We start from the raw sequence: 20891 nt of genomic DNA, 5'->3' as shown, positions 1-20891 counted from the left end.
ATTTAAGGTGAAAGAAAAACTTGATTTTCCCCTCAGCTCTTATGTAGCACCCCGTATGTGCAGAAGGGCTGCTTTGGAGATACCATAGACATTGAAGATGTCTGGGACACACTCCCAAATCAAAGATGGTCAGCTCAGAGGCAGAAAAAACTCCTTTCCCCCAACCCCAGGGGAGGAAATACCTTCCCCATGGGAGAAGAAAAGCCCTTTCTGGGGCTTGGTGAGGGCAGGGTGGGGGTTGAGCGCTGACAGGAATCTTCCTAGCCCTTCCTTGTTTTCTAATAACGTCCAAGGTGGAGTCACCTGTTTTGCCTCTACCTTTTTCACCTCTTCCTTGTCTTCTTACCTGTTCATCCCGCTCACTTCAACTTCCTCAACTCTTGACTTACCTGCCCTGCCCTATTTTATCATAGTTGCACTTGTCCCGACCTCAGTTGTACCTTCTCTTGCCCTGCTTTCAACAGCTAACCTAGGGAATTTCCTGGCGGTCCAGTGGTTAGGACTAGGTGCTAGTCCTAACTGCGGTGGCCCAGGTTCAATCCCTGGTCGAGGAACTAAGATCATGCAAGCCAGGCAGCGTGGCAAAAAACAACAAAAAACAACTAACCTGTAAACCTCTCACCTACTGGCTTACCTACCCACTTCTCACTTTTCCATTCTTAATGGTGACTCACTTGTCCTCCCTTCTCAGTCTGAACTCTCCTGTGCCATTTCACTAGTATATCCTTAACTGCCCTGCCTTTATCTGCTCGCTTACCTGCCTGACCCTCACCTGCCCTGTTCCCTCAAAGTCTCACTTCCCTCCCAGATGCCCGCTGTCTCTCCAGGGGGCGGGGGTTGGCCTCGCCGGCAGAAGGGAAAAGAACTTCAGTCCAACCCGAAGGACCCAGGAGTTTTGATGCAGAAAGGGCGGTGCCATCAGAAGGTGGCAATAAAGAGCCGAGACAGGAGACAGACACCGGAACCAAAGAGACGAGGAGACAGAATGGGCGGGCGATATGGAAAGCGGGGTCAAAGAAGATGAGGGCGGGTTTAGTAACGGGAGTGGGCTAAAGAGGCTCTGTAAAGACGGTGGGAGACTGAGCCGGCTGCGTGCCCTGCCTCCGGATCTCAACGGAATTTGGAAATCCTGAGACCGCTCTTAAACTAGCGTTCAGGAGCGAACGAGGAGAGCCACCGCTCTGGGAAGCTTCTCGCTCGCCCCATCCCCACCCCGGGGTGCCGGAAGCGGAAGTAACGGACACGGAAGTGGCTTACTGTTGCCGAGGGGACGGGCCAGGCAGATGCCAACATGGCAGCGGTGGGGTCCGGCGGTTCCCCCGCGGCGGCCGGGCCAGGGGTGGTCTCTGCAGGGATGTTGGAGCCTGGGACCACGACTGCGGGTGAGACAGGCTGTGGCTGAGCAGTCGGCGGCGGGCCGGGGGGTGGGATCGCGGGGGGGTCAGAAAGGTTCCTCACTGAGGCGAGAGGGAGCATCCCGTACGGACCAACCTATGTGTGGGGAGTGGGAGGGTGGGAGGAGGACGTGTGTTTTGGGGGCGCGGAAGAGACCATTCTGAGGGTGATGGGGAGGTCCCTTCTGCAAATGGGGAGTAGAGACCATTCTGAGTTGGAGGCGGGTGTTTCCTTTTGGGGAGGCTAAGACCACTAAGACCATTCTGAGTGTGTGTGGGGGTCCGTCCTTATACAAGGGAGAGACCATTCTGAGAGCGGGAGAGTTCTTCCTTACAGAAGGGAGGAGCTGTTCTGAGGGAGGTGGTTTCTTCCTTGTAAAGGGACAGGGGTATTGTGAGTTAGGGTGGGGCAGGTTCTTCCTTATATGACTTAGAATGTTTTGAGGATAGGGATGTCCATTATATGGGGAGAAGACCATTCTAGGGGTCCCTTCCTGATGGAGATAGTTCATTGTATGTTGCAGTGGGAGGGGCCTTCCTTATATGGCGGAGAAAGGACGTTCTGAGGGTGCCAGGCCATTCCTTATAACGGGGAGAGTTCATTGTGAGTGTGAGCAGGACAAGGGATAATTCCTTGGGTGGGGGTATGCGGTGGTGGGAGGATGATTGGTGTATAGGGAAATATTTCCTTATATCGTTAAGGGACCCAGACCATTCTTAGTGGAGTAACCATTTACTACATGGGATTCAATCCTTTGGACAGTGAGGGAATCATTTCTTATATTTGTTAGACCATTCTGGGGCAGGGAGGAATCAGTCATCATAGGCGGGAGGGGTTGGAGAGACCATTCTGAGTGTAAGGGAATGGAATAATTTAGATGAGAGAACGTTCCTTAAGGGATGGACATGCCTTATATACAGTGGTCTCATTCCTTGTATTAGGGTATCGTTTTTCACATGAGACAATCATTCACTAAATAGAACCATCATTTCATATAAATATTTGGTTGTTCATCCATAAAATGGGAACACTGATAGTTCATTCAGAGATCAGAGCCATGTAGGGGTCTGTTGAGGTGATCCATATAAATCCCTTATCCCAATGATAGGCACGCAGTAAGCACTCAATAAATGTCGAGGATGCAGTTGGTATTCTGCCCAGGGCAGGGTTGCTTCTCACTCAGGGGAGGGAGAGAGAGGGCTGAGGTGGGTGTCCAGGACCTGCCCCACCCATTTCCTGACACCTCAGCAAGGATTCCAGGTATGGGCTGGACAGGGAGAGGCCCACTTCTCCCTTTCTGGCTCTTCCTGCCTGTGGCTGAGGCAGTGGAAGCTGGCAGGGATGAGACTCACGTTGGGTCAGGATAGGCAGGCAGAAGGAGGAAGTAGCGGTGGCTAGGAGGATCCTGGTTGAGAAAGGAGAGAGGAGGGTGGTAGTGTGGTTATGCCACAGCAGCTTTTGACCCCTTCTTCCCCCTTACTCCTTCCATTCCCCACAGCTCACCGGCGCCTCAAATACATATCCCTAGCTGTGCTGGTGGTCCAGAATGCCTCCCTCATCCTCAGCATCCGCTATGCCCGCACATTGCCTGGGGACCGCTTCTTTGCCACCACTGCTGTGGTCATGGCTGAAGTGCTCAAAGGTCTCACTTGCCTGCTGCTGCTCTTCGCACAGAAGAGGGGTATGAGCCAGGGAGAGGGGCTGCAGGGAGGGGGGCTGCATTGGAGTCGGTGGGTGGCAGTGTGTGTATGTATGTATATGTGTGTGTGTGTGTGTGTGTGTGTGTGTGTGTGTGTGTGTGTGTGTGTGTGTGTGTGTGTGTGTACGTACCCGCTCCCACGTGGAGGGTTTGGTTGGGGGATTATCTCTGTGTCTATGAAAATGCCTGGGGACTGTGTAAGTGTGGCTTGGCTGCCTTGTACCTCCAGCTATGAGTAGCTGCATCCACATGTTTATACCCCTAACTCCCCAGGAGCTGGCCAGTAAACACTGAAGGAATGAGACAGTCTGTGCCCATAAGGTAGCAGGTGACCCTTACATGATGATTTATTGATTTCTCTCTAACTTTTCATTATGGAGAATTTCAAACACAAAATCAGAGAAAATAATAAAATGGTAAAATATCCATGTCCCATCACCGAGATTCAACAATGATCAACTCGTGGCCACTCTGCCATTAAACAGCATCAGTGATTATCCACTCACTACCAATCTATGTGTCTGTTTACCTACTCCTGCACCTTGATATATTTTTTTTTTTAATTTTTTTTTTTTTGCGGTACGCAGGCCTCTCACTGTTGTGGCCTCTCCCGTTGCGGAGCACAGCCTCCGGACGCGCAGGCTCAGCGGCCATTGCTCACGGGTCCAGCCGCTCTGCGGCATGTGGGATCTTCCCGGACCGGGGCACGAACCCGTGTCCCCTGCATCGGCAGGCGGACTCTCAACCACTACGCCACCGGGGAAGCCCCACCTTGTTATATTGAAGTATGTCCCACATGAAGTATTATTTTGAAGTAAATTCCCTCTTATTATCTTGAGTAAATATTTCGGTACATTTAAAATAATGACTTCAATCAGTCATGACTGCTAGAAATCATACATCAAAAAATTAACAATAATTTTTTAAGTTAATCAAATAATCAAATATCCAGTCAGTGTTCAAATTCGTAATGATTTCTCAAATGTCATAAAAGTTTTAAAAATTTTGTTTGAATCAGGTTTATATAAAGTCAGTGCTTTGTAATTGGTTGGTGTCTTCTAGGTCGGCTAGCCTCTAGTTTCCCCTCCAACTGTTTTTTTTTCTCTCTGCAGTTAATTTCTCGAAGACATAAGGTTGTTTGTCTTGTAGACTTCGGGTAGCCTGGATTTTGCTGAGTGCCTCCCACTGGTCTCATTTAACATGTTCTTCTGTCCTCTATATTTCCTATAAGTTGAATTTATTTACTAACTTAAACACTTCCCCAAAGGCCTTCTTTAAAATGTTGCCCAGTCATTTCTCTATAAAGGCCTCGCATGCAGCTCTGCCCTAGGTATTTACACTGAAGAAAGCATTCTCACCCACTCATTAGCTCCAGGGCCCTGGGAGGCAGCAGTTTAGGAACTCATCTGCTCTGTTCTAGATTGAGTCTGAGACGGTTCGAGTGAACACTGTGTGGCAGGCCATGTTCTGGCTGTGGAGGTGGACATGTTAGTGATGCAGACGTGCATCTTGCCCTCAGGGGGCTGATATTTTAGATGGGGAGAAACAAATAGCTACAGGTTAATCACAGCTTTCATCTCTTATCTACAATTTCAGCAACCCCCCCCCCCCCCGTTTTATTTTTTTAGTTTTCTCATTTGGTGTGAATGTGTCCACGGGTCACTGCAGAAATATGAATGTGCTTGATTACGGTGTGCAGCGCCATATACGTTGTGTGTGTTATGTGAAATGTATAGCATATATGCCGTGTTACCTTTCTAACACCTGGACATTCTTGAACACCCAAACCCCTGGGCCCAGGGAATTTGGGTAAAGGGTTAGAGGTTGATAGTTACTCCTGGGATTAATGCCATGAAGGGAAAGGGCAGGGTTTTGTGAATGAGCATCAGCAGGAGTTCCTGCAGTAACCTTGTGCAGTGGTTGTGGGGTTTTCCCTGAGGAGGGACACTCAGATGAGTCTTAAAAGATGAACTGCAAAAAAGTGGGGTGAGATTTGCAAAGGTCTTATTATATAGGAAATTATTCTCATTTATTGATTGGAGCAGGTCCCAACCACACTTTCTGCTTTAGAGTCAAGCCTGCATTCTTCCACGTGACAGGGGCAAATGCTTGGTGTGTGTGGGGCTGACAGAAGGAGGCGGCCAAGTGGAAGATGGCCCCTGCCCTCAGGCAGCTCTCAGGCTAGGAAGGAACTAGGAAAAGTCTAAAAGTTGAGTCTAAGAAACTTCCCTGGCAGTCCAGTAGTTAAGGCTTCGCCTTCCAATGCAGGGGGTGTGGGTTTGTTCGATCCCTGGTCAGGGAGCTAAGATCACACATGGCTCGCGGCCAAAAAACCAAAATGTAAAACAGAAGCAATATTGTACAAATTCAATGAAGACTTTAAAAATGGTCCACATCAAAAAAATCTTTAAAAAAAATAAAAGCTGAGTCTAAAACTTTCCCTCTGCTTGGTAAACAGCTTTCCACCCACACTCCTAGAGCTTCTACTTCACAAGCTCCTAGTTAGTGCTGATTATTTCATTGCACAAACTGTACTGAGTGCTTGCCCTGGGACTTTGTGCCAGGGAGGTGGGCTCTAAGATGAGTGAAATATGGTCTGTGATTCTCAGACTGAGTATCCGAAAGGCTTGCTGGAGACGTGTTTGTACTCTAGAGAAACCGAGAGTGCAGACCTCATTCTAGCCCTCAGGGAGTCGGAGTGTGGTGGGGAGACACAGGACCAGGCCCAGTCCTGTCCTTTAGAGGATCCCCATCTTTGGAAGTCAGCGCTAAACAGGGCTCTCCTCCCTCCACCTAGGTAACGTGAAGCACCTGGTTCTTTTCCTCCACGAGGCTGTCCTGGTGCAGTATGTGGACACACTCAAGCTCGCAGTGCCCTCTCTCATCTACACCTTGCAGAATAACCTCCAGTATGTTGCCATCTCCAACCTGCCAGCTGCCACTTTCCAGGTGAGCCCCAAGCCCAGGAACTGGCTGGGGTGGGGGATATAGGATGTTGGGGAGGGAGGGCTGCAGAGAGCGGGGGCTGTGTTTCCTCCAGAATGTCCTTGGATCTTCCTCAACCTCGGTTTCCTCATCTGTGAGAACTGGGAATGGAAATGGTAATAGTAGCTACTCACTGAGATGACTAAAAGAAGTAATATCTGGGAAGAGCCCTTGGTTGGTGATGGATAAGCTTTAGGCTATTTACAAGCAACCTTTAAGATGGTTAAAGAGCCTGGATTCTGGGGCCAGGCTGCCTGGGTTCAAATCCCAGCTCTGCTACTTTCCAGCTGTGTGATATTGGGCAAGTCACGTAACCTCTCCATCTCATCTTTAAATTGGACATTACAATAACACACTTCATATGTGAGGATTAAACGAATTCATGTGAAGTGCTTAGACCCACACCTGGCACATAGTAAGCTCTATGTAAATGTTTACTGACGTCATTTCATGGCTGATTCATTTGTATCAACACATCCTTATCAAGACCTCCCTCATCAGGATGTTTACCATTCATTCATTACCTGCTGTGTGAGGTGCTTCACATACATCAGTTGTATTTACAGATGGTATGTCAGGGCTCAGACAGGGCAAGTGCTTTGTCCCTCGTCACACAGCTAGGACATGGGGTTGGGATGTGGACTTGGGTGTGGCCCAGGACGTCCTTGCACAGCCATCCTCCTGTGTGCTTTCTGGGAGGCGCCTCAGAGCTATTTAGCCGCATCTCAGTCAGTGGCCAGTGGCTGGATATTTTTGCTGTTTTTATGGTTATCTACCCCACCCTGTCCCTCCATTGTGCCTGGGGGCCCACAGTGGGTGCCGTCCCCCACATGTACATGTTGGGGGTCGGAAGCAGCCCTCAGTGTCTTCCACATGCCACTCGCAGGTCACGTACCAGCTGAAGATCCTGACCACGGCACTGTTCTCCGTGCTTATGCTGAACCGCAGCCTTTCCCGGCTGCAGTGGGCCTCCCTGCTGCTCCTCTTCACCGGAGTCGCCATTGTCCAGGCACAGCAAGCCGGCGGTGGGAGCCCGCGGCCTCTGGATCAGAACCCTGGGGCGGGCCTAGCAGCTGTCGTGGCGTCCTGTCTGTCCTCGGGATTTGCAGGTGTCTACTTTGAGAAGATCCTCAAAGGCAGCTCAGGCTCCGTGTGGCTGCGCAACCTGCAGCTGGGCCTCTTCGGCACAGCCCTGGGCCTGGTGGGGCTCTGGTGGGCCGAGGGCACCGCTGTAGCCCACCGCGGCTTCTTTTTCGGGTACACGCCTGCTGTCTGGGGCGTGGTGCTCAACCAGGCCTTCGGCGGGCTACTGGTGGCTGTTGTCGTCAAGTATGCCGACAATATCCTCAAGGGCTTTGCCACCTCCTTGTCCATTGTGCTGTCCACTGTTGCCTCCATCCGCCTCTTTGGCTTCCACGTGGACCCTTTGTTTGCCCTTGGTGCAGGGCTGGTCATCGGTGCCGTCTACCTCTACAGCCTGCCCCGAGGTGCAGCCAAAGCCATAGCTTCCGCGTCTGCCTCCACCTCTGGGCCCTGCACTCACCAGCAGCCTCCGGGGCAGCCACCGCCACCGCAGCTGTCTTCCCACCGTGGAGACGTCAGCACGGAGCCCTTTCTGCCAAAGTCAGTGCTGGTGAAGTGAGGGCTGGCGGTGGCGGTGGGGGGAGACAGGGAGGGACACTGGGTGGAGGGTGTTGGGCATCTGCAGGACCCAAGTTGCCACCGGGGCCTGGCTCCCATGGGGTTGGAAGGGTCTTTTCTTCCAGGTTCTCGAGAATTCTGGAAGCCTGTGGGACTAGGGCAGGGCATCACGTGAACCCTTCCTTGTAGCCAGGGGTTTTTAGAGCTGCCTCCTCTGTCTCAGTCTAACCTCTTTGGGGACCGGGTTGGGGGTGTTGTTATTCAAGGCTTTTTTTGTCTGCCCCCCTCAGCCAGAGGCGTCCTGTGTCTCATGCCTGGGAGAGTCCCTCCCAGCAATCCCTCCACCTTTGTAGGGACAAATTGGACAAAAATCCTACAACTCCTTAGTAATGACTGATGCCTATGTGTGGGGTTCCGATTCTGATAGCTTGAGGCCTTCTCTCCTCCCTGACAACCACACTGGATCATATTAGTAGCTCTTTTTGTGGCCTTGGGGCAGCTTCCCTAACACAGGGACTTGAAAATGGGCCTCTTGTGAGCACCCAGAGAGAGAGGAAGCGGGGCGACAGCTGAGATTTTTGCATCAGCCCATTCAAGGGGAGGGTGCAGTAGGGGCCATTTGTTTGCGATTTGGGGGTTTGTGGTGTAATCAGATGAATGATCCAGGGTGTGGGAAAAGTGGAGAAGGGAGGTCCTTGAAGTGGCCTAATCTCATGGAATCTAAGACACTGTCAGTTGCTGGATGCAGGGTTATTTTCTAAGATACCCTGAGAGGAAAAATAAAGCTGCCAGCCACACTCATGATACCCCACTGGCTGTACGAGGCACCCTTCATGGGGAGGGGTGTCTTTAAATTGCTGAAATGTGGAACCTGCCCCCTGCACTCCCCAAAGCTTATTGACCCCTTAACTGTCTCCCAGGGTGTATATGGGTGTGTGTGTGTGTGTGTGTGTGTGTGTGTGTGTGTGTGTGTGTGTGTGTGTGTGTGTGTGTGTGTGTGTGTGTGTGTGTACACGTGCGTGCGCGCACAATGCCTGGGCTGTCTTTGCTATATGTACATAGGGCCGTTGGATCTTTATTTTTGATTAATTTGTTCTGATTTTTTGGTTGGTTTTTTTAAGGAACTGTAATGAACAAATGTCAGGATACCCAATGCCAAATAAAGATATTGTATTTATTTAGTCCACGTGTAGCTTTCTGACCCAGGGTACCCGCTCTCTCCACATGGGCTCTGTTACTAACCCTGGGGACTACCAGCCTCCCTAGTCATCCTTGCTTGCTCAGGACGTCCACCTGCCAGCCCACCCCAGCTTTCTGTGTTTTTCTTTCCTCCCCGTTCCCACCACAGGTTGCTCACCAAGGTGAAGGGTTCCTAGCCGCTGGGATTGAAGACGCTGGCCTGGCCTCACTCTCCCTTCTTGCCCTGGTCCAGCCAGGACCAAACGCTCTGATCAGTACTGGTGGGGGGGGGGGTAGACGCCAAACCCCCTGTCCCCACACCCCCTCTCCCACGCAGGGCTGACATGACTAAACTCTGGCCCAGACAGGACCCAACCACCCCCATGCCCCTGCTACCCCTACACTATTTCTTAGGTGAGTTTTTGTAAATAAAATGTGTTTTGCATCTTGCTGGCTTGGGTTGGGAAGTCTCAAAAGTGTGAGAGAAGGAAGCACTCAGGTCTCGTGGGCATGATCCACCGAAAAGCTTTTATTAAGAACCCCAGGGTGGGCCGGGCTGGGGAAGGTTCAGTCCTGCTGCTTGGTTCGGGAGGCCTCGGCATTGGCCCGGAGCACAGCCCCCGGGGATGGGTAAGGGCGCTGCTGGAAGAGGGGCCCGGCTGCTGTCGTGTCTGCACCCGTCTTGGCCTCATTCCGCTTGGGGAGTCCTGTTGACCACGTGCCCCTGGGGGTGACAAGGGGCGGGGGCGGGAATGTATAATATGTGTACTGTGGCAGGCACCTCCCACCCACCCACAACTGACAAAGGGGGAAAGGAGACAGGAAGAAAGGAACAGTCAGCGGTGCAGTGAGTCAAGGGGAAAAAGGAAGGGCTCTCGAGGGGTGGTCAATTACCGGGGTGCATCTGAGTACGAACTGGGGTCCATGGGGTCTAATTCTTCATCCTTCCGGCTTGCCACTGCGGAAGTAGGTGGCAGAGTGGGGTCTTCGACGGGGGCACAAGGAGTCCCCGATCACCGAGCTCTCCCATCCCCAGAAGAAATGGAGCCTGAGGCTGCCAGGCCCCAGGCTCAGGCACTCGTGTGAAGCCAAGCGAGGGCTTCCTTACACTGTGCCCCCCTGGTGCCCCCGTTGCCTCACCCCAGCTTACCCTTCTTGCTCTTGGGGTAGGGAGCCAGCTCCTCCCGGCGATGGTGGCGCCGTTCTTTGCCCTCTTCCCGGTCCACCTTGTCATACCCGCGGTCCCGGTCCCGATCCCTGTCCCGCTCTCTCTCTCTGTCCACCTTGTCATAACCACGCTCCCGGTCTCTGTCAGACTTCTCATGGCTCCGTTCTGACTTCTCATGGCCGCGTTCCGACTTCTCGTGACCTCGGTCCGATTTCTCGTGGCCCCGGTCCGATTTCTCATGGCTCCGATCCAACTTCTCCTCAGCATCTGGGGACACGAAAGCCTTGTGACCTTCCTCCTCCCACCTCAGGACCCAGCAGCCTCTGCCTTCAACAGCCTCCTTTGCCTGGGGCTGGGTCTGCCTGGTCTTACCCGCCCTGGTCTTTTACCTGACCCCTCCTGGAGAACTGCAAGAACACTCGAGGCACCCTTGTATCTGCCAACTCACCTGCATTACTGCTCCTGAGCTTCTTGGCAGATTTGGAAACAACGGAGTTGGGATCATGTGGGGACAGCCAGGACACAAGGTCTGTGTCCACATTCCAGTAGTAAGGGAGCCCGCTGCAGGGCAGTGGAGGGAGGGAGGGAGAGAAGGAATGTCAGCACAGATATCCTCTCCTTGTAGCCTCAACTCTCGTCTCCCCGATCTCTGCCTGTACCTGCCCCATGCCAGGACCCTACAGGGAGGGACCCCCAGATGTCTTCCTTTGTGGCCCCCATTTGCCCCCAGCCCACCCCGCTGCATCCCCAGACTCACCAGGAAGGGTCAAACACCTTGTACCAGCTTGGTGGCAGGCCCTCCAACCGGGTAGCCTCATAGTCCACAGGATCATCATCATAGTCCTCGGCAATGATCTCTTCCTCCGGTTCTGGCAGGACAAGGAGGAAAGGAGGACAGCAGTAAGGACCAGAGGGATCCCCATCCTGCAGTCAGGGCCTGGGGAGACACACTCACATTCACATGGACCACGTGTGTGTGCCAGGTCTCAAGTGCCCTAAAAAATATTGCTCACATTCCAAATCCAAGTATCTGAATATTAGGATTTACCAAAAAATTTACCCAAATCTGTTCTGTTTCTGGGTTCAGATATGACATAATGTTACCTGAACTTATCTGGCTTGGCGAATATGAGGTTTCTGACTCCGGTATATTGACTAGCAAGTTTGGATAGCAAGGGATTTATCCAAACGCTTCTCTGAATCTATTCAGTTCCTGAGGCCTATAACTGTTGTCAGTTACTATCAACAGAATGAAAAAGGTGTATGAGTACCTGGACCTCCATAGGTCTAGCATAGATTTCACCTATAGCTAACAATGAAATGTATATGTCAGCAACAGCAGAGTGCCTGTCACACAACAGGCCCAAAATAGATGTCAGCTATAATCATCGGTATTGTTAGTAAGATATATACAATCAGCACAGGGCCTGGTACCAACAGCCTTAAAGTAAATGTCATATCAATGATCATTATCAGTATTATTAACCAAAGATCTATGCTTGGCACACAACAGGCTTGTAATAGATGTCACTTATCAATAAAGTGAAAATATGATGAGTTTTCCAGTACCTGGAACACCCTAGCCCAAACTAGATGCCAGCTTTTGCTATTACTTACAATAAGGTAGAAATACTAGCAACAGCAGCACAGTAGACTGAAATGATAGATCCTATCATTATTTTATATACTGTTCACCATAATGTGTATGACACTTCAAGTAGACCCAAAATACATGTCAGCTATTGATACGGTGAACAATAAGGTATATATCACCAGCACAGTGCCTGGCTCCACAGTAGGTCTAAAATAATGTTATCTATTAGTATGGTAAAGAGCAAAGTATTAGCATCCTGCCACTGTGCTTGGCCCACAGGAGGCTGCGGTAGATGTCAGCTTCTGTCAACTGTTACTATCCTTACTATTAGATAATTTGTAACCACTTCCAGGGATTGATAGATGGATTAAACTTGGGATATAGAAGACCCAAAAATACACGTCAACTGTCAGTATTATTAAGGATGAAATGTCTATTCCCCGTCCCCACCCGCCTCCTCATACGGTAGGAATGGGTGTCAGGAATACGCATTGTTAACAATGAAATGCCTGCCACCCCACTGCTTGGTGCGAAGTAGGTCCATGCTAGGTATCAAGTGGCAGTATCAACAACAAAGTGCCTGTCAAGCCTGCCACACTGGTAGGCCTATCTGCTCTTAGCTCTCTCACCGGGCTCCAGATGTTTGAGAATGCCTCTCTTGGCCAAGCGGGTCTGCAGCGCAACGGGCAGCGGCATAGCGGATAGCAGACAGACCTAGGGAAGAACAGACAGACCAAAAAACAGCTCAGATGAGGACTGAATCTGATCTTGTAACCAAGCGCCTCCCCTCAGCAAGTACTCATCTGGACCCCCACCTACACTAGGAGCTGGGCGAAAGACCCTACGCTAAAAGGTGGAAGGGATAAATGGCAATATCACCAAAACTCTCACCAACCCTCCTCTCCCGGGCCGGGTGCTCCAGGACCGGGTTCCTCTCCCAGGCCCAGGCTCCGCCCACTGCCACAGGGGCCAAACGCGGCTGCCCCTCGCCCCAGAAATGGGCTCACCCAACTTCCCCCGAAGACTACCGGGTGGAAGGAACCAAGGCGCTGGGATGGGGGAGCAGAGTGCAACACCTCCAGCTCCAAAAAATGCGCCCACCCCGACATTACCAATACAGTCACGCGGATAGTGGAAAGCTGACAGACTGGCCGTCTCTCTCTCGTCGCTTCTATGAGTGCCAGGACTACACGACTCTCTTCTCCCAAACCCCAGAACGGGGTCCTCTCCCTCCGAGCCTGGAGGAAACTGGGCTAAGCTCAGGCTGCGGCGAAAGGATGACACAAACTTGGCTGGCCAATGAGAGTGCCCCTTGGTCTGACTTCTTCTGGTGAAACGACCCAATCATTGCCCTGGAATAGGTGGAAAGCTCGAACGCCTGTGTGCATTTACGGTGGGGGCGTGGCCCGCCCACGGTTTAGTCAGACTGCGCGGCCGGACGCCGGCGCCATGGAGGAGTACGCTCGGGAGCCTTGGTACGGCGAGGGGCGCAGGCCTCGGGACTGTTGCTGGGGCGCCACGGCCAGCGGTGGGAGGCGGGCGGGGGAGGCATCGGCCACACAGCGCCACGTCCCAGACTCGGGAGACTCTTAGACGTTTGTTGTCTCCTTCTGCTCCCCTCCCCTTCCTCCTACTCGGGCTCCGTTAAGAGGGGCCACAACTGTGTGCCTAAAGGAGAAGGTGCGGTGCAAGGACGAACCACTCCACGTTTCCCTTGCCTTCGTACCTCCCAGTCTCTTTGTTAACGAAAAGACACGCTGGTCGAATCCATTCCAGCCGAGGGGGTGGTGCGGTATTGAGCGGTGCTGGATCATCCCCCCGGTCTGCGATTGGTTTTTCCCAGTTGTACGGGTTTAAAAAAAAAAAAAGAGGGCGTGGCTTGGTTGGACGTGCTCATTGTGGGAAAGGGGGGTGCGAGCCCGTTCTGCTTTAGTAACAGTGCTAGCTTAACACTTCTGTAGCGCTTATTTAAACTTGCCAACTCTTTGCTTGTTATCAATTCATTTAATCATTGATAGTAGTAAAGCGGTTGATTTCTTGGTTGGCTGCGAAGGGGAGGGGCGGACAGGGCAAAGACTAATATTTTCCCTCCTTCGCACTATTTCTTGCTTAAATGAGGGGGAGAATAATCTATTATCTGAAATTCTGCTTCCCATTTGGGTGACTTAGTCTCTCCCAGTTGGAAAGAGTCATTGTGACATGGCAAGAGGGAGGGCTCACATTAACCCCATCCTCCCCTTCCCGCTTGCAGCCCATGGCGAATTGTGGATGATTGCGGTGGCGCCTTCACTATGGGTGTTATCGGCGGTGGAGTCTTCCAGGCCATTAAGGGCTTCCGCAATGCCCCTGTCGTGAGTCCTGGCCTTCCCTGGGTGGCGCGGGGGTCCTGCCCTGCCCACATGGGATACTGTTCTGAAAACTGCTTGGAGCTGCCAGTCACATGCACTTATTCATTCTGGTGCCTGCTCACCTACTATATGCCAGGCCTGGCTCCAGGATCTGGAAGTTTGGAGGAACTGCAAACATGACCTCTGCCCCTCACCCCCCACCCAACTGGAGCTCCTCTGTGGAAATGCTGTGATGTCAAAAGGGTCATCACCAAAACCTAAATGTGTGTGTGCAAAGCCAGTCAGATTTTACCTAGAGGCAGATTCTGGGTTGGAAGCCTGGATAGAGGGAAGTGACAGGAGTTTAATTGGCAGGAGGAGGACAGCCTTAAAGCTGAGAAAATGCTTTTAATTTAACGTAATCTATTCCCTCTCTCTCTCACTCTCTATCTCTGACAACCCCCCTCCCCTTCCTGGGAGACCTCATCAAATGTCATGACTTTAAATGCCATGCATTTGTCAAGGTCTCTGTAATTTCTCTGTCTAGCCCTGTCCCTCCCCTCATCTCCTGGAGCTCTCTTTCCTGGATGTTTGTCCAGGTTTCTCCCTCTTATCCTCAAGGTCTCAGCATAAATGCCCCCCTCCTTAAAGAGGTCTTTCCTGACCCTTCAGCCACTGTCATAGCTCTTTTTCCTATTTCCTCTAGCGTTCTTATTGCTGTCTGAAGCTGTCTTATCTGTACCCTTATTTAGGATCTGTCTCCCCCACTATAATGTGAGCTCTGAGAGCGTAGGGGCCAGGTCTACCTTGTTTACTGCTGTATCCCTGCACACAGCATGGTGCCTGGCACATAGGTGCTAAGTAATGAATGAATGAATGATTTCTCATCCCAGCTCTTAGAGCACCTATATTGGGGTGCTCCCCAGCCCCCTAGTTCTTGGCCCCTTCCCGACATCTCTACCCCTGATACCCCACCAGGTTTCCTGCCCCCATCCCTCTCTTAAAAGCTAGAAACCTTGTCTGCCAGTGGCCTCAACCGGGCTCTGATTCCCTTCCTCCTCACTTTCCTCCAGGGAATTCGGCACCGAATGAGAGGCAGTGTCAACGCTGTGAGGATCCGAGCCCCTCAGATTGGAGGTGAGAGGTTTGGGGAGACAGATGTGATAACAGAGTTGAGCTGGTTGCTCCTTTGAGTCTAGACTGCAAGTTGGGGGTCCAGATTCTAGTCCCACCTCTGCCTGGGACTTCCTGGGGGAGTGACGTTTCCCAGCAATTTCATATGGGTGAGTTCTGGAGTTTAAATCCAGGCCCTGGCTCTTCCCTGCTGTGTGATCTTGGGCTAGTGGCTTAACCTCTCTGAACCTCATCTGCAACATGGGGATGACAAAACAATAAGTTCTGTAATTTATGTAACTTAGGTAGTACTTACTAAGTGCTGGTTGCTCTGTTAAGCGCTTTGATAGTATTAACTAATATAAATTTTCAGAAGTCAAGTAACATGCAGTGTGTAGATCAGGTCCTGGCACACAGTAAGACTTGAGTAAACATTTTAACTATTGTATTGTTAACTGGCTTTGCTAACCCCTTTCCTTCTCCCTGAAACCAAGGTCAGAATTCCAGTTCTGTGTGGTAGTTACAAAGATCAAAGTTGCTCTGTTAAAAGCCATATAGAAGGGAGTTCCCTGGTGGCCTGGTGGTTAGGATTCCGGGCTTTCATTGCCGTCACCCAGGTTCAATCCCTGGTCAGAGAACTGAGAGGAATGAGTGCATGGCGGGGCCAAGAAAAAAGCCATATAGAAGCAGATAAATCTGCCCGTAAAATACTTGTCAGCCCCCTGTGAAGGTGAAAGGAGTGCCGATGGCAATTACAGACAGATTGAAGGAGCTACCACAGAGACAGATGGGGGCTCTCCCCTAGGAGTTTGCCATCTGCCTTTGCCTCTGGGTTTTTCCCCCCGTTCTTTGCCAGAGCATTCAAGCCTTGGGAGTCCCTGGACCCTGAGCCGTATATTCTGGGGATTCCCCACAAACACTAATTAGGCTGTGGTCCCTCAACAGGTAGCTTCGCAGTGTGGGGGGGCCTGTTCTCCACCATCGACTGCGGTCTGGTGCGGCTGCGGGGCAAGGAAGATCCCTGGAACTCCATCACCAGTGGAGCATTGACCGGGGCTGTGCTGGCTGCCCGCAGTGAGTGCCCCATCCCCAGGCCCCAGCCCCTTCCACCCTGTTCTGCCTGCTCTCACCTGTCTCCCTGTGCCTCCTCATTCCTCCAGGTGGCCCATTGGCCATGGTGGGCTCAGCAATGATGGGAGGCATTCTGTTGGCCCTCATCGAGGGTGTTGGCATCCTCCTCACTCGCTACACTGCCCAGCAGTTCCGCAATGGTGAGTTCCTGGTGAAGCTGGCCAGGGAGAGGTGGGAAATGCTCTGCCTTGCCTCCTCCACTCATCTTTATCCAATTCTCCCTGCTCCAGCACCCCCATTCCTGGAGGACCCCAGCCAGCTGCCCCCTAAGGAGGGTACCCCAGCCCCAGGCTACCCCAGCTATCAGCAATACCACTGAGGAAGTGACCGCCTGTCATCGCCACCGTGGGAGCTCCTCCTTGGTTCCCTCCGCGATGATCTACCTCGAAGGGAGGGCTGGCTCCCGGTTGGCCCTGGGACCCTCCAGAGAGGGCCTCTACTCTGTTCCCTTATCCCAGGTTGGGGGTGGGGCACCCCAGCTGCCCTGATGGGTGGGTCCCTTCTCTCTCAGGCACCCCAGCCCCCACTCATATGTAACAAGCTCTCACCCCAGTCCCTTTGCATGGCGCCCTGATCAGTATTTAAAGCCAGTTTTGAAATGCCTATGTATGTACTCCTTGAGCCACCCATTGGAGCTGCTCACTAGGACAAGGGGTAGAGCCCTCTTCAGGGACTTGGGAGCCCTAGGATTTGGAGTCCCACAGAGAGTGGGCTCTAGTAAAGGTTTGTGGGATGAATGTGTAGGAGGGGGAATGAATCCAGATGTGAATAGTACATGAATAAGGGGGCCAAGTGTTGAATCACAAGCAGACGGAAGAGGAACAGGCTTGGGAAAGAAATGAGTGAACACAGGATTGCTGGGGTAGAGGGGTGGTTCAGCATGCGGCACCTCTGACCCCTCTCCCCCATGTCCCCATTGCAAAGACTGGGAAATCTGACCTCACAGTGAACTCTGTCTTTCTGAATACCAGTCACCCCATTTGTGAAGATAATTCCCCCTCCATGTGGCCTCACCAGGGACCTGGGATGGAAGTAGGGGTCGGGGAGACCCAGCTTCCTTGAAGACGGTACCCTTAATCTTCTCTTCTGCACTACAGAGAGATTTCTGCTCTGCGATGCTCAGGGTTGTCAGTATTTAAGGGTACCGGATGAGGTTTCGTTTTGGGGGTGGAGTGGGGGTTATGGGAGAGAGATTTTCTCGGATGGACATCGGCTCCAAACACTGTCTCTTGCATGCAAACACCTACATGTGTGGGGCAGACGCCTCCACGGGGGTGCAGGTGGCCTCATGGGAGACACACCAACTGTCCCTTTTATGCAAGCCATTGCAAAGAGGTGGAAATGCCTTCTCATACAAACTCGCTCCCTGGGGATGCAAATGCGGAGTTCTCAGGCCTCCGAAGGCCCCAACGAGGTCCTAGTGGTCCTCGGAGGTAGTAGAACTGCAACGCTGATTGATGGACTCAGTGCCAGGCGCACGTAGCAGGCCCCGTGCACACAGCTCTCTCAGTGCCCCAGCAGGGCCCTGGCCTCGAACTTGCCGACTCCATGGCCACGCCAGCAGCAGCAACACACTTGCCTGGGTAGGACCGGGATGCCAGTCAGACCCTGGGTATCCCAGGCTGCAACCCTTGTATTTCCAGGCCACTTCCTTTGGTCCCGCCCATTCGGTACACCTAGGCCGCGCCCTTCCTCACCTCCAGGCCCCATCCCCGCTGCGTTTCCAGACCCCACCCTGCTCCTATCAAACATAGGCCCGCTAGCTCTCCTGAGCCTTTTCCTTCCTTGAGCCCTCAGGTTCTGCCCACCTCAGGCTGCTGTGCTGTTCACAGACCCTTTGTCTCCAGGCCCCGCCCCCAGGTCCACCCCCTCCCTATCTTTCAGCCCTGCCCTCTAAGCCTCCTGCAGGCCCAGGTTTCCCGCCCTCAGAAGCCTCTAGACCCTACCTCTTCCCGTCTTCAGACCCCGCCCTCTCCTGCTCCTTAAGGTCCCGCCGCTTCGGGAACCTCAAATGCTCGGGCGCCCCGCCCTCCTCCCACCTTTGGGACCCCGCTCGAGGTCTCCGGGTCTGGAAGGCTGTTGGAGCCGTGGGGCCGTGGAACGGTTCATGGTGAAGTTCAGGGCCTTGTGCTCTGGCTCCTGGGGCTGCTGGCTGGGCCGGGCGGGACCAGTACTGGGTTTAGTAGCGGAGGCCTGGGCTTCGGCTGAGAGTTGTAGAGCGGCATCGAGTGGTGGTGGGGCTTCGTGGGAGCCTAGCTGCCGCGGCGTCACCCGGCTCCGAGGTGGGGCTGAGGCGTCCGGTGTCGTGCAGGTCTCCGGAGTTGGGGGGAGTTGGGTCCAGGGCGAGTCCTCAGGCCCCGCCCCCTGACCTGACCGCGGGCCTGCTGCTCTTCCCAGAAGAAGGGAATGTGGGGTCAGACCCCGGATGGTTTCCACCGGGGGTGGGGGGGATTGCGGAGACCCAGAAAAGGCAGGAGACGGAGAAGGCAAGAGTGAAACAAACAGATGGCGAGAGAAATAGGAATTGAGGGACATACACAGGGACATAGAGACACTAATGGACACATAGAGAGGCAGAGAGACATATAAGAAATAAAGGAAAAGAGACAGAGACGAGGAGAAAGGGCAGAGACAGGAAAAGGAGCAAGAAGGAGCTGTTTGAGGGTCAGAAATGCAGGTGGGAAGACCCTCAGCGTCAAAGTGGAGGCCAAGGCGGGAGAGAAGGTGAGGTGGCGGTGTAGAGTTCTGAGCTGGTTTGAGGGGCTGAACCGACAAGGGTTGTCAGGCCAGGCCTCCTCAGGCTGCCTGCCCACTTACCCTCCAGCTCACTGGCCTCAGAGAGGCAGAGAGATGCCCAAACTGCATTCTCTCTCTTTCTCTCTCATAAGGATTTCAGTAGCTCTCCCTCAGGTTCTTCCTTCCGGTCTCCCTCCTCGCCTGAGCCCCAACTCTGCCTCTATGTCTTGATCTGTCTCTCAGCTCTTCTTCCTCATCTCTCTGCTTTGATTTCTCTGGCTGGTGACTCTCACCCTCCCTGAGTCCTGGAGTTTGCCATCCACCTGTCTGCACGCGGTGGGGAAGGGAAGATATTTGGTGGATGAGGAGGGTTAGAGAGGTGGACAGAATCAGAGAAGAGCAAGAGGTTCCAGCCCTGACAGTGGAGTGGGGAAACCCCTTTGTCCACTTCCTCAGGCAGAGACCCTGAGAGGCTGGGGAGAGAGACAAGGGGAAATCAAAGACAGAGAGAAAAGATAGGGAAAGAGACAGATAGCCAGTTTACAGAGACATCAAAGGAGAAATGGAGATGCAGAGAAACAGATACCAAGAGAAAAAGCAGTACACATTAAAAAAAAGGGAAAAGAGGGAATGAAAGTGAGGAGATAGAGACATATTGGGAGAGACAGAGATAGCAAAGAAAAAAAGAGAGAAGCTGAGGGGCAGAGAAAGAAAAAGAGAAGTGGGAGAGAGAGAGAAAGTAAGACAGAAGAGTTGGGTGCATACCTTACTCTGAGTTGCTGGTCTGAGTGTTCTCATTTCCCCTGTTCTCTTAGTGGCAGTTGGATAACAGGACCTGGCTGGGCAGGACAGCCCTCATAGCTCCACCCCTACCATCCCAGGTCCTCCAGGGGGGTGGGAGGGCTGCCTTCCCCAGGGATACACCTTTAGAGATCTACGCTCTGATGTTGGGACCTGGCAACCATCTCAAGGAGCCCATTTAGGGCCAACCTCTGGAACTGACCGATCGGGGCCATCTCCAGGGGATCTGCAGTGTCATCAGATTACCTGCAAGCCTGTGATCACTTCGGATATGCCAGTGATCACTTCGGAGGTGACAGAGGAACCTTCCTTTCCTTACGCTCATTATACATATGAGGAAACTGAAAGCACAAAAAGGTAAAGCAACTTGCCCATGGTTATACTGCCTGAAAATGGCAAAGCTGGGATTTATAGTCTTATTTACGGTGTATAGAGTTTCAGAGGTCACTTGCAACATGATTTCCGGGACAACACATTATCCATCCTAATTATGGGTGTTACTTGAAGGTTTTCATGGATGGTGTGAACTATTTTTTTTATAAATTTATTTATTTTTATTTATTTATTTTTGGCTGTGTTGGGTCTTTGTTGCTGTGTGCAGGCTTTCTCTATTTGCGGCGAGCGGGGTCTACTTTTTATTGCAGTGCGTGGGCTTCTCATTGCGGTGGCTTCTCTTGTTGTGGAGCATGGGCTCTAGGTGCACGGGCTTCAGTAGTTGTGGCACGCAGGCTTCAGTAGTTGTGGCTTGCAGGCTCTGGAGTGCAGGCTCAGTAGTTGTGGCACACAGGCTTAGTTGCTCCTCGACATGTGAGATCTTCCCGGACCAGGGCTCGAACCTGTGTCCCCTGCATTGGAAGGCGGATTCTTAACCATTGCACCACCAAGGAAGTCCTCTAGAGTGGATTTCTTGAGTGGAGTTAAACAGTAGCAGCAAAACAGGCTAAAGTGTGTTTGAAGAGAACAAACTGCCCCAACTGTTAGCTCCCATTCCTGATGGGCTGGGTCTTGCTGATAGGGTTGCAGTGACTTCAGCAGAAGCATTCTCTGAGGCCAACAGCCAATTTTTACAAGATCGAGGTTTGGGATTTTTTTTTTAAGGGAAATGTGAGAGGACCTATAGAA

General features: G+C 52.4%; 3 protein-coding genes across 6 annotated transcripts; 2 read left to right on the top strand and 1 right to left on the bottom strand.

Annotated features, from left to right (window-relative positions):
* Positions 1-9: 9 nt before the first annotated feature.
* SLC35A2 (solute carrier family 35 member A2) lies at positions 10-9349 on the top strand. 4 transcript variants are annotated; one of them, XM_012537487.3, is made up of 5 exons: positions 10-1382; positions 2894-3076; positions 5892-6043; positions 7556-7702; positions 9069-9349. In XM_012537487.3, the coding sequence occupies exons 1-5, from the start codon at positions 1292-1294 to the stop codon at positions 9240-9242; spliced, it is 747 nt and encodes a 248-aa protein (XP_012392941.1). In that variant the 5' UTR covers positions 10-1291; the 3' UTR covers positions 9243-9349. The 4 variants fall into 4 exon arrangements, with proteins under 4 accessions (XP_012392941.1, XP_004282002.1, XP_033265533.1 ...); XM_004281954.4 differs by having other exon boundaries at positions 6966-7702; XM_033409642.2 differs by lacking the exon at positions 2894-3076 and having other exon boundaries at positions 6966-7702.
* A 59-nt stretch (positions 9350-9408) lies between these two features.
* PQBP1 (polyglutamine binding protein 1) lies at positions 9409-12931 on the bottom strand. The gene is made up of 7 exons (XM_004281956.4): positions 12774-12931; positions 12291-12375; positions 10825-10936; positions 10516-10628; positions 10050-10334; positions 9794-9857; positions 9409-9623 (listed from the first exon to the last, which is right to left on the bottom strand). Exons 2-7 carry the CDS (start codon positions 12355-12357, stop codon positions 9467-9469), a joined length of 798 nt encoding a protein of 265 aa, XP_004282004.1. The 5' UTR covers positions 12358-12375; positions 12774-12931; the 3' UTR covers positions 9409-9466.
* A 66-nt stretch (positions 12932-12997) lies between these two features.
* Positions 12998-16835, top strand: TIMM17B (translocase of inner mitochondrial membrane 17B). The gene is made up of 6 exons (XM_004281961.4): positions 12998-13136; positions 13913-14012; positions 15062-15125; positions 16047-16175; positions 16262-16372; positions 16463-16835. The coding sequence occupies exons 1-6, from the start codon at positions 13111-13113 to the stop codon at positions 16549-16551; spliced, it is 519 nt and encodes a 172-aa protein (XP_004282009.1). The 5' UTR covers positions 12998-13110; the 3' UTR covers positions 16552-16835.
* The last annotated feature ends 4056 nt before the right edge of the window (positions 16836-20891 follow it).

Source organism: Orcinus orca, chromosome X (assembly GCF_937001465.1).
Source record: "Orcinus orca chromosome X, mOrcOrc1.1, whole genome shotgun sequence".
Classification (NCBI taxonomy): Eukaryota; Metazoa; Chordata; class Mammalia; order Artiodactyla; family Delphinidae; genus Orcinus; species Orcinus orca.
The sequence above is the reverse complement of the archived record's forward strand: the minus strand, read 5'-3'. Positions and strand labels throughout refer to the sequence as shown.

Bases quoted from the DNA above. Each gene is read 5' to 3' on its own strand.
- PQBP1 (XM_004281956.4), bottom strand. From the start codon at position 12,357: ATGCCGCTGCCCGTTGCGCTGCAGACCCGCTTGGCCAAGAGAGGCATT. The intron at 10,629-10,824 runs GTGAGTCTGGGG...ACTGCCCTGCAG, and splicing joins AAGGTGTTTGACCCTTCCTG to CGGGCTCCCTTACTACTGGA. The intron at 9,624-9,793 runs GTAATTGACCAC...TGTCACCCCCAG, and splicing joins TCGTACTCAGATGCACCCCG to GGGCACGTGGTCAACAGGAC.
- SLC35A2 (XM_004281954.4), top strand. From the start codon at position 1,292: ATGGCAGCGGTGGGGTCCGGCGGTTCCCCCGCGGCGGCCGGGCCAGGG. The intron at 3,077-5,891 runs GTATGAGCCAGG...CCCTCCACCTAG, and splicing joins GCTCTTCGCACAGAAGAGGG to GTAACGTGAAGCACCTGGTT. The intron at 6,044-6,965 runs GTGAGCCCCAAG...TGCCACTCGCAG, and splicing joins TGCCAGCTGCCACTTTCCAG to GTCACGTACCAGCTGAAGAT.
- TIMM17B (XM_004281961.4), top strand. From the start codon at position 13,111: ATGGAGGAGTACGCTCGGGAGCCTTG. The intron at 13,137-13,912 runs GTACGGCGAGGG...TCCCGCTTGCAG, and splicing joins GAGTACGCTCGGGAGCCTTG to CCCATGGCGAATTGTGGATG. The intron at 14,013-15,061 runs GTGAGTCCTGGC...ACTTTCCTCCAG, and splicing joins GCTTCCGCAATGCCCCTGTC to GGAATTCGGCACCGAATGAG.